The sequence below is a fragment of the Nothobranchius furzeri genome, chromosome 7 (assembly GCF_043380555.1).
Source record: "Nothobranchius furzeri strain GRZ-AD chromosome 7, NfurGRZ-RIMD1, whole genome shotgun sequence".
Classification (NCBI taxonomy): Eukaryota; Metazoa; Chordata; class Actinopteri; order Cyprinodontiformes; family Nothobranchiidae; genus Nothobranchius; species Nothobranchius furzeri.
Window position 1 is genome coordinate 49,820,269 of NC_091747.1, and position 12,161 is coordinate 49,832,429.

The 12,161-nt window shown below is 45.8% G+C and overlaps 1 protein-coding gene across 1 annotated transcript; it reads right to left on the reverse strand.

The window, feature by feature from the left end:
• Positions 1-1,590: 1,590 nt before the first annotated feature.
• Positions 1,591-11,911, reverse strand: csrnp1b (cysteine-serine-rich nuclear protein 1b). Its single transcript, XM_015955122.3, has 5 exons — positions 11,683-11,911; positions 5,366-5,556; positions 3,601-3,860; positions 3,225-3,521; positions 1,591-3,141 (listed from the first exon to the last, which is right to left on the reverse strand). Exons 2-5 carry the CDS (start codon positions 5,538-5,540, stop codon positions 2,176-2,178), a joined length of 1,698 nt encoding a protein of 565 aa, XP_015810608.1. The 5' UTR covers positions 5,541-5,556; positions 11,683-11,911; the 3' UTR covers positions 1,591-2,175.
• Between the last annotated feature and the right edge of the window lie 250 nt (positions 11,912-12,161).

A 12,161-nucleotide genomic window follows, 5' to 3' on the forward strand; every position in this document is an offset into this window, starting at 1 on the left:
CAGGACCTGCATGCATAATTTCTAAAGGGTCCAGAAAGGCTGTTAAAACAGCTGTAGGGAGGGAGAGATATGTACATCAGCTCTTCACAATCACCTCTGAAAAGGTCGTGTTTCAAAATTAATGAAGCAACTCTTCAAATTAAACCAGGGTTTTGATTTTCTTCTTTACTCTGGATAAAAATTGTATAATATATGCAATTTTTACCCGCAAAAAACCCTTCAGGTGAGTGTTTCATATTATTTTCTTAACCCAAGTCACAGACTTCCAAATACAAATCAGAGTACAATCAAGTTGATTTTTTTTCTTTTGCAATTTCAGTTTTAGTGGCATTTCTTAGTTAATCAACCATATGGCTGCCTATGAAAATACTTCAGAATGCTATAGAGAGCACTACCCTTCATAATAATACATTTCTCTATAATTCATATAGTACAAAGGCAGTCCCAGATTGAAAATTACTCATTTAAATTTCTTAATAAAATATTCAATTTATCAGTGATTAGAATTCTTTCCTCATTCTACATAAATTAGTTAGAAAATATTAGTGTAATTTTTCTATGGTTATATTAGAGGCAGCGATACAATAGACCCATCCTTTTGTTTCAGTGATTAGGGAGATTCCACAGTTTTCAGTCCCAAAAGCTTAAATGGAAGCACTGTGCAAACACATTCTTTCTTTTACACACACACACACACACACACAGCTGACAGGCATGGCTCCCCCTGATAAACAGGCACATCCAGTAAACCTCACAAACGCCCATGTTATTGCCCAAAAGTCTTAAATTAAATAACTAACGAAATAAATGACAGAATAACTTACAACAAAATGTTAAACACATATTAAATACTTTCTGATGGACGTGTGGTCCCGTTTCCCCTTGAAAATACCTTAATGAGAGGTGGAATGAAAGAAAACAAAAGAAGATTGCACTTTCTGGTAAACAAACCACAGTGCCGTTTGAATGAATGAAGGCTTTTTCTGAAATAAATAAACCATTAAGGAAATAATTTAAAGAAAACACAGATACAGCTTTTGCTTTTAAGAGTTATAGCAATGTAGTTTCTCTGCTCATAAATAAGAAATTCCATAATTTAGCGTTGAGTTGTTGGCTCCATCCCGAACGACCATAACAATGCCTATGCATACAGAGCTGTTTTCACAGATAAAGTGCTGATCGAGGAACTTTTAGAGGGATTTTCTTTCTGCCTTTCTTTACATTTTGTTCCATTTAAGACCCTTGGGATAGATCCTGAGAAGCACTAGCCTTAAAGTGCTAGCACAGATCTATTTTTGTTGTTAATAATCACCTTACCTGTCGCAGATAGCTCTTTGAACCAGAAACAAGTTTATTCTTAGAAGTTTCATACTGATTCTTGCCATTTGTATTTGCTAAACTCCACTCAGTTTCTTTTTAAATGGGTATTCTTGCAGAAATGTGATGCTAATCCACCAGAATGTGCTACAGCTAGCTACTGCTGCTACTTGCATTAGCAAGTGTTTACCACATCAACAACTTAAGTAAAACTATCACCGATAGATCGTGCTTACAAGAATTTAATGAAAATTTTTTATTGGACCTTAACTTGACCTTAGCTTAGCTCAAACGAGCCATTAGCTCCACAATTGGGGTGATTCAAAAAGCCATCTGCGATAAGAAGATATTAAGTGTGGTATGGTTTTAGGATGACTAAAGCCAGAGCGCAACTCTCTCAAGTTGCAATGTGAGGACACAGACAGAACTACGTTGGACTCGGGTTTCGTATGAAGGCAATCACAGCAATGGTCGCCACACACTGCCTCCAAAAGCAAGAAAGCTAGAAAAAATTATCCCTGAGGCGCACATTCAGCTGTGTTGAGATTCCCAACCTGGTTGGTGATCTTGGTTTGGTTAAAAGTGCATTCTTAGGATAGGAGAGCCATCATTGGTTTCTACGGGCCTGGTCACACTGATCCGTTCACTTTTAACCCCTAGCTGCCATCTCACACAGCGATAATCCCAAACTGCTTTGCTAACATTTTGAAGGCAAATCTGGAAATCTGAACATTTATTAGACGAGAGAGAAATCACAGCTTCCTCCAACACGTTTGACATCTTATGTGCATTTTCATTACCCTTCCAATACCGCCCCTCCTCTTTTTTTTATTTATTAAACACTGTTCACAAATGTTGTCAAACTTTCACAGACTCCATCACTGACAACTTCATGGCTTCCTCCATCAGCTGATTGTCCGTAAATGTGGCGGGGGGTTCTGGGACGGATTCCGAAACGCCAATCAGTGACTCCAGGAGACAGGTCCCGTGGTCGCTCGCTGCAGGGAAACTGGGGTAACTAGGCAACTGAAACTGGAAATAATTGTCCATGTGCTCATATTCCTTGAGGGAGTTGTAAAGTGAGCTGGGCCCCAAACACGGGAAGCCATCAAAGAACTCCAGGTCTGACTCAGACGAGAGGCTCAGGTCCATGTTGTAGCTCGCAGAGCGGTCGACAGTGGGGGAGGGTGTGTGTGGAACGCTGCTGCTGCTGTGGAACAGAGCGTTCCCCTGGTTGGCGTTCTCATCCAAAAGTTCCGACATGGCTGCAGCTTGATTGTCCGTGTGACCGTCCGCAGAGTCCAACAGTGCAGCGTCTATGTTGTCATTTTCGTCCGCAAAGTCCCCCATGCTAAAGCTACGGAACGCCTCTGTGGCAGGCTGCTGCTTTTCCTGCTGCTGGTCCGTGCAACGAGTGTTTTTACCGTTCCTGTCCTCTCCGCTCTCCGTGTCGCTGAAACACAATATCCGGCTCAGGCCGTTCTCGTCCACATCCAGCGGGCTGTTATGCCGGATCCCGCCTAGCTCCGATTCCTCACTCTGGCCCGAGAAGTCTGATAAGTCTGTCATGTCGCTGCTGCAGCTGTTCTCTCCAGCTGCTGCCAGCTCCGAGCTAAACGGGAAGGAGGGCACTGCCGGTAGGGAGTTGGCTCCCGCCTTCTCCTCCTCCGAGCTGGCCTGCTCCTCCAGCCTCTTCTCCAGCTCCAGCTTCATGAGAGTGTGAATGTAGTGCGTCTGGACACGGGTGGAGTTGAACTCGATGCGACCCTCTGTGTTTCCACAGCCGTCTTTGGTGCAGCCACATGGGAAAGATGAGTGGTCCATCTACGAGAAGCAGAAGAAAATGGTGAAATCTCGGAAACTCTTACCTTAGTGCTTCAACTTTTCGGGAACTTTTGACGCCTTACCTGACACTTGATGCCAGCAAGGCTGCAGCTGCACGTCTCAGGCTCGCAGAAGCCCTGGCAGTCGCAGCCGCAGTTCTCCCTGGAGATCCTCAACTCGTGGAGCTGCTTCTTCTCCTCCTTGTCAATCTTCTTCACACCAGTTGCTTTGAGCAGTGCATAGCGCTGTTTTGATGGGTAAGGCTGAAGGAAGGAGCCTTCATCCAGGTTGGCTCCACTGATGTCGATGTCCTGTTCTGGGATATCGTCAACCGTCAGCCGGTCCGCCTCCTCGCTTTCCTGCGTTCCATTCCTCGTCAGCTGAAACGCACGGTCACGTTTATTTGCCATGACTCACAGGAGAGAACATTTCAGCTCGAATGGTTTTAGGTTTCCTCACCTTCCGTTTTAGAGCCTCCAGCTTCTCTTCCCTGAGTCTGCTGAGAAGTTTCTCCCTGCGCAGGAGCCGCTGCTCCAAGGTGAACTCTGCGAGCGTGTACGTGCGGAGCTCACTGTGGCGCTGCACCATGCCTAGAGTGCACCCCCCTCGACTGGGAACGCTGGTGAAACCCTGGCACCGAGGGAAGAAGAACACCGTCACCTGGTCGAAGGTCACATTACTTCGTCTTGCTCTTTTGGATCTCTTGAGGATGGATGTCGCTATAAATGGACAAAGATTTGGGTTTAGAACACAGACCATTCAAAGTTGGATGATGCTGTATCTTGTCCCTGCCACTAGATGGCAGCATGGACCACTTTTATGTGTGCATGCTGCTGAATAGACTGTAAAAAGACACCCCTCTGATGTACGCAATTAAATGATACTGCCAACAGGAGTCCAACACACTTACATCCTGTTAAGTGAAACCTAAACTGCCGGGGATACATTTAGGTTTTCTTTCTTGTTCCAGTGTGCAACTAATGCCGCCCACTTCAGGAATTTTCCCTCCACAGACCAGCGAAGGAAGCAGCAACTCATAAAGCATTGTGGAAGAAGTAAAGCCATCTCGTGCCCGTCCGAGCCACTTGTTGAGCTGACGAGCTTCAGAATCCATCAGAACACACATTCACCGCTTGAGAATTCAAGTGGAACCATGTGTGGAAAGAAAATCTTCAAAAGACTTTCCCGCCAAACTCAGGCCTCTCTCTCTCTCTCTCTCTCTCTCTCAAGACAAGCAGCGTTTCCCAGGCTGTGATCGTGTGGTTAAAGGAAAATCTAGCAAATCCCTGTTATGTGGTGAGAATCCCCTCGGAAACCAAAGTGTCTTCGAACGACCGGCGTTGAGATTCACAAAGGTGAGGAGAAAACGAGTTCACCTGGGGGCGATAATTGAGACCCAAAGGTTATAAAGAATAACACAAACCCTAACAAGCAAACGTTTGCCTTAATAGCCATGCTATGTGGCGTACTCTGCTTCTAGGGGTGATCCAGACGCCAGGTTCGGCTTCACATCCATCACGTTCAGTCGGGTTTATGACACACACGTCTGTCTGCCGCTTCTAAATGAAACAGCTTTACAGGCTGTTCCCCTGCCTCCACTTCACAATGGCAAACAACTTTCAGTCCAACACAAACACTGGATCATAATAGTCCACTCCATCAGCTCCTCTAGTTGTGTGTGCATGCCTTTATTCTTGATTGCCCACCCTTTCCCTCCTCATTTTTTTAGTCCCTTCACCCAGATCCTTTCAGCACCTGTGTTGGGTGCACGCCCAGGTTTCAGACAAGGCGCTGTGTGTTCCCCAGTCTTGGCATCATGCCACGCTTCTCCTCCTGGCTTCCTGCCCCACCATCCTGGAAGGCTCACAACGTCCGCCCTTCTCTCCTGCAACACAACCCCTGTCCAACTCGTCCCTCCAGTTCCCTTAAGACCGACTGGTGTGCCCAGGTCCAGACGGAAACCCTACGAAGGCTGCATGACCTAAATCTCTAAGGCTAAAGGTGACGCACTGCAAGGTTGGAGATGGAACCAAGGTGAGCGGCCCCTGCGTCATGCAATTATCCGTTCTGCAGCTTTAGGGCATCAAATCAAAAGATGTGTTTGCTGCAAATGTCTGAAATTATTTCAAAGTGTTTCAGCCAGATAAATTGCTTAATCTCTTCCCGGATATTTGAAAGCAAGCATCTATTATCGGCTATTCGACCACAGAGAGGAGACACCCACTTTTGAAGTTGGTTGCTGGGGAACTGGGGTTGCTGGGAGTGGAGTCCAGAGTGTCGGAGTAGCAGCTCTCCCCCTCTGAGTCCCAGCCCGAGCAGGCAGAGGAGAGGGAAGAGGGTGAGGAGTAGCACGGGTCCTCATCCACCTCCTCAAACTTCCTCTTGCGAAGCCCACTCATGGCGTCAGCTAACAATCTGCAAGGAAAGGAGCAAACACAGAGGTCATTAACCAATTAGCCTCACTAAAGAACCCAACAAGCATCGGCACGCTGCATCAGAGCTTCTGCATACAGGGGACTTGAACAGTTCTCATGCGAGTCTGCAAGCATCTGAATCTGGTGCTGAGAAGGAGACTCAGGCACGGCACAGGAAACAATCAATCACTCCCATTTGCTTAAGTCAACAATTAGTGGAACCTTCAGCCCCTCACAAATCCCATCAGCTCAGCAAATGAATTGATTAGAGAAGAGACCAAACAAAGGTGAGCCAATCATCCAGCTGCAGACGTTTTAGTCTTAAAGCAGACATCATAATTAAATAAAGCAGGCTGCACACACACACACACACACACACACACACACACACACACACACACACACACACACACACACACACACACACACACACACACACACACACACACACACACACACACACACACACACACACACACACACACACACACACACACACACACACACAGGAAATCTGGTTTTCTTATTCAACCCATGCATTCTGCCTCCATGATCAAAATATAAAATGAAAAAGCGAGACAAAGCCTCCCTTTCCTCTTCGTTTGTTTAGTAAGTGAAATTAAAGCAAAAATTTCATGCATGAAAAATTATGTTCCGAGTCATGTTTTTTCCTGTTTCTATTCACTTTTACTATTTATAAAAATTCTGTTGCAAAAAACAAAAAGACATTTTTGATCAAAATCACTAAACGGTCTTGAATGACAGAATGTGTGTTTTATTGATTCATTCATAAAAACTGAGCTCTGTTTTTGCAAACAAACTCCTCATACACTGTAAAACCTGATTAGTTAACCTGACTTTAAAAAACATGCAAACCAATTGCACTTAAAACTAAGTAAAATGCACTTAAATGCAAGACACTATAACTAAGACAAACCAATATATAACACTTGGAAATTTGCATACTGAACTTGCATGTGCCTGCGTCTTAGTACTTCGTTTTTCTTAATAATTTGCATTTAAATGCATTTTATTTTGCATTAGTAGCTCCAACACATATTTATCTATTCCTGTCTAAATATTATTTTTAGTGTATTATATTATAAAAGTTAAAAATCTGATCTTTTTAAACAATGAAAGAAAAAAATTACAATTTATCCTCAATTTTTCTAAAAGATATCCTCATAGCTGCACGATGAAGTATTTACTTCTTATTTTATTCTGTTACCAAGTAGCTCAAACCTCAGGGGGTTCCAGGAAAAGAGTCGGGAACATGCGATGTGGAAAAACTAACATGCTTTACAGAGAAAACGAGTACTGCTCGTTTGCTTTATTGAGATAAAACTGGCCATAAAGTCTGAGAAGGCGACTGGCTGCCAGACAGGTCATCGCCTGGGATGGGAGGAGTGAGGAAGGAGGTGAGGGGAGGCAGGACTGGGCTCTGCTCCAGGACGGACACTCCCTCCGACGGTGTGGGATGGAAAAGGAGGCATTTACTTTTACCCATAAAGAGATCATCTCACCAAATCACTCTCAGCTGCTGCAGCTCAGTCTGCTTTCAGCTGTAAGTTGGGCTGCACTGTTTCCTCAAGGCAAGACTCGACAAAACTCTTCCAGTGGCTTTACAGGAAGTTCCACTTGGTGCATGACCTGCTCAGGCTTGCTCACATGTTATGTGAAACTCAGCACTTTAAAGAAATAAGAGGTTTGTTTCCAGCATCCTGCAAGGGGTGATTATGCAAGAAAAAAAAAGGCAGTGAGAGAGATAAAGATGCTGGAGTCAAGGGCAAAAGGCAGACAGCTTCATACCGGAGTACTGTTGGGTGGAGGGAGGGGGAGGGTGTATTGTTATTGCTGCAGCATGATAAATGAATCACCTTGCAATAGGTCAGGCTGGATCACACTCCCAACAAAGAAACAAAAGAACAGTAGCCGCCACCGTGTGTTTTATATCGCAGATCCCAAAAAAGAGGGAAGAGAAGCTTCTAAATTCTCAATCCACAAATGCACTCAAGCGCTAAATAATCCCCAAATGCCTTCCAGAGCTCCTCGCGTCACAGCGGGGGATTTGCATTGAAACAATTTACAAACACCTGGACCCAGCATCTGTTGCCCTCGCGTGCTCACTTATCGGACATGTGTGTCCCACACTCTTCCACGTGCAAAAATAAACACACACACACACAAGGGCTCACCTTGCCATCACTCAATTTTTTTTACAACAACAGAAGAAAAAAGCGGAAAACAAAAGCTGGGAGGCATCCTCAAGGGAGTACACAGCGCCAACTAAGCAAAGTCTTTCTAATTAAAAGCTGCAGTGAGACAGATGAGAGGAGGGGTGTGTGTGTGTGTGTGTGTGGTGGTGGTGGTGGGGGGGGGGGAGTAGTGGTGTCAGAACTGGGTCATTGTCTCTTGACTGCAGTCTACCTGACACATTGATTTGTTAATCCTGTTCAATGGGCAGAAACAATGGCGAGAGGTTAATCCTGGCAAAAGGGGGACGGCTTGCAGTCAATCTGGAGCTGCTCAGCCTCTGCAGCCACACACACACACAGAGAGGAGAGAGAGAGAGAGGAGAGAGAGGGGACAGAGGGGAGAGAGAGAGGAGAGAGAGAGAGAGAGAGAGAGAGAGAGAGAGAGAGAGGACAGAGGGGAGAGAGAGAGAGAGGAGAGAGAGAGAGAGAAAGAGAGAGAGAGAGAGAAAGAGAGGGAGAGAGAGAGAGAGAGAGAGGGAGAGAGAGAGAGAGAAAGAGAGGAGAGAGAGAGAGAGAGAGAGAGAGAGAGAGAGAGAGAGAGAGAGAGAGAGAGAGAGAGAGAAAGAGAGATGACTCATTTGCAAAAGGGTGGAGAAGCGATAAAAGGGAGACTCAGAAGTCTTTGAATGTCTTCCTTTAAATGGAGAATGGATGTGATCGGACAGCTGAGCCAGAGAGAGGCAGAGCAGCGTGTTTTCATCGTGCACTAAATTATGCATCATTGTCATTCCATCAAGTGCACACACACACACACACACACACACACACACACAGAGAGATAAAGGAGGCAGCCACTGAGGTGCTCCCCAGCCAGTTGTCGCAGGAGTTGGGAAGATAAATCTCCGGCGAGGAGATTTGTCACCAGGAGTACTACACCGCTCCAACGTCTGATGCGTAACTGTGTCAGTCGAATAAGATTATCTGGAAATAAGAAGCTACAGGCTGTTCACTTCGGAGTCGCTTGCACCTTATCTCGGAAACAGAACCTGCCGTCTTTATGAAACGGGATCTGGGAATTATCGGGACAAACGATAATCAGGAGGTAAACAAAACAAAACAAAACAACTTCCACCGTTAACAAGGTAATCAGAGCAAATAAAGGCTAATGAAAACTAAACAGGAAATGTTAACACTAGTGTCTGTGGCTCATTAGGGTCACCATGGTAACCACACACCAGGGGATTAAAGAGAAAAGCAGTGATGGAATTTCACAGGGATGAAAATCAAAATCCTCTTGCATGTGTGTGTTTAAACTACCCCCCCCCCCCCATACCCTTTGCAGCCCAACAGAGCAAGTCACAGTTGACTTTGCCCCCTTCGTGCTGCCTGTCCAGCCTCCTCTGCTGCTGATAACAGCGTGGGCGGGAGCAACAAGTTGTGCTAACCTTGGCCCGCAGAGAGCGTTTACACGGCACGCTGGCAACCTCGCAGTGTCTGAGCGACTGACTGAGTGCTCATGTGATAATGATGAGCCAGGGAGTCGTCCTGCACGTGCGCAGTCATGTCCAGGCAGCTCACACACACCTCTCTTAGGCTTTGAGGTGTTGTGCGTCTTTTATTCTCCCACCTCAAGAGGTAATTGATAAGAGCTGTCGGGCCGGAATTTCCTGTTCCCGCACAGCTGGGGTTTAAAACCTCACCAGCTGTCATCCCAGAGTGCTCCACCTGCTGGAGCCAAAGCGCGTGTTTTCCCCTCTATGAGCCTGTTGTTTTCAGAGCTCGCCCGTGACTGTGCCACAGAAACATTCTGTTCTTTAGCCCCGTGCACACGCAGAGTCCAAAAAAAAAGTAGAGAGGTAGTGGGAAGGAGAAGAACGGATCGTACAGAGCAAATAAATAATGTCATGTCTCCAAGCCGCAGGAATTCCACTCTGGCAGCGCCGCTCCAGCTGTAACAGTGAGAGAAGAACACAGGCTCTATCTAATCCAGATGTGTTTTCTGCTGCTAACCACTGGAAAGTCTTACTCCCTTAAGGCATTTGAGCCTTCTCCTGCAGCCGCACCTGACTGGGTACAAGCCTGAATTCCACCTTAAAAAACACTTCTGTAACGAGCTGTTTTTGTTTTTAACCTGAGAATGTAACCTAAGGATTACTGTGTGTGTGTGTGTGTGCGTGTGTGTGTGTGTGTGTGTGTGTGTGTGTGTGTGTGTGTGTGTGTGTGTGTGTGTGTGTGTGTAGGAAGGGAGGAGGTCGCCGGTTCAGGGGTCGTGCTCCAGTCTGGGACACTTGCTGTATGGAATGCTGGGAGAGGACAAAGCCAGATGGGAGCTCTCTTGCTGCTGTGTTCAAGACTATCAGCAGGCTCCCTGTTCCTACCCCCACCTTCCTCCTCCTCCTCCTCTTTCTCACTACGCCAGGCACAAAAGTGTGGGGGCCATCCTGCTGACCGAAATCAAGCAGACAGCCTCGTCTGAACCCAGCTTTTATTTATTTTTCCTGTTGCTACCGCTGCCTCCTCTCCCAGCTGGGAGGAAAGATACCAAGTGTGCACCAGCTTCCTGAGGTTGTGAAACAAAAAACACAGCAGTGCACAGGAAGTGGCCATCCAGATTATCAGTCTGACAGCTGAAGGCACCACAAGGTTAACTGAAGACAAGATCACATGACGGACATGAGGCTGTTTAAGGGGGGAGATGTTTGTTTTGGTGGAAAATTCCCCTCAAGCATTACAGGGAGCTTTTGTTTCCTTATAATAAATGATAAATCTAAAAATGGGGGTAACAGAGTGCTATACATGAATATGTGGAATGCATGCCAGATTACATGGAAGTGCTGAGTGGCCTCACAGTAAACAAAGGATCAGTCAGCTCCATGGCGCCTGATTCAGGAAATTCCAAACATTATCCGGGTGAGGTCGCGCTAGAGACGTTTCAATGATCCAAACCTGGGAAAACAACGCATCCATGCACAAAAGCTAAATTATAGGCTACAAAAATATATATTTCAATTACTTTTGATTTAGGAGAAAAAACGGTGGTTTTATTAGAAGAATAATGATAATCCCAACATGTGTGATCAAACAATACATCTGGTGCGCGCACCTGGCCACCTGCGCAAAGGTGTGTATAAAGGCATAAATAATCAATACGAAATCAGTGATCGGATCCGATTCGGACGTGTTGATTCCTCACACTCCCCTTCTCCCACACAAACACACACGCCTCCATCTCAGCTGACCCGATCATTCCTCATGATTAATCCTAATGACAGCAGCCCTGTCAGCTGTGCGCTCAGATGTAGTTCCTTCAGGAGTTACAAGAGGCGCATCAGCACCGCGTAAGGTGAACAACTCCAGCACACGCGCGCGCGCGCACACACACACACACACACACGAGCTCATCAACAGTTCAGAGAAATCATTCCTAAAACACAGAATGTTGTTTGAACCAAATCTCCTCACTGCGCGCGTTAAGTTTCCTAAAATAAAATGAAATGCAACACAAAAGCCCCATCATATAATAATAATAACAATAATCACAATAATAATAATAATAATAATAATAATTATTATTATTATTATTATTATTATTATTATGACTAAAACGATGGTTGTTATGAAACTTCTGAATGAAGCAACAACTATTTAAGTCGCGTTTCTCCCCTTTTACTGGGTGAAATAACAATAAACCACCTTAAGCCACTTAAACAAGCGTGTCAGCGCAATAAACCTCCAACTTCTAGCGGAGGTCAGAACTCCGGCACAAAAAGCGTCTAAATGAACACATGGCGTGGTTTCTCACAAGTTAACGCGTTTAAATGACAGCAACACAATTAAACACTCTCAGACTACTCTGCTGTCCTCTTCGGCTCGGGTCAACATGTAAACTAGAGCTCATCAACAGCGACTACCCGGTTTTAATTAATACTCACCACCAGTTCAAGTATCCGATCAGCATTAGGAATCACAACAGGGTGGATGGTGGAGCCGTGGGATTAATCCAGAGGGGTAGATTTGTCAAAACATAAAAAAGAACGAGCGTTTATCCTGGTGTGTGTGAGCTCCAGCAGCTCTCGGTGCTATTGTCTGTGACTGTGTATGAGAGAGAGAGAGAGCTGGACGGAGCTCCGCAGCAGCTGAAGCGCTTCCCTTGTCTGTAGCAGACTAGCGAGAAGCGCAGCCTTTTTCGTCAGTGGAAAACTCCCTCCTGGCGTCTGGTGTGACGCAGGCGGTGACACAGGGAGGCTGCTTCACCCACGCTGCTTCCTGCCTTACTGTACCTACCTGCGCGAGCACACACACACACACACACACACACACACACACACACACACACACACACACACACACACACACACACACACACACACACACACATCAATAACCCAATCCACTACAGATAAATATTTTA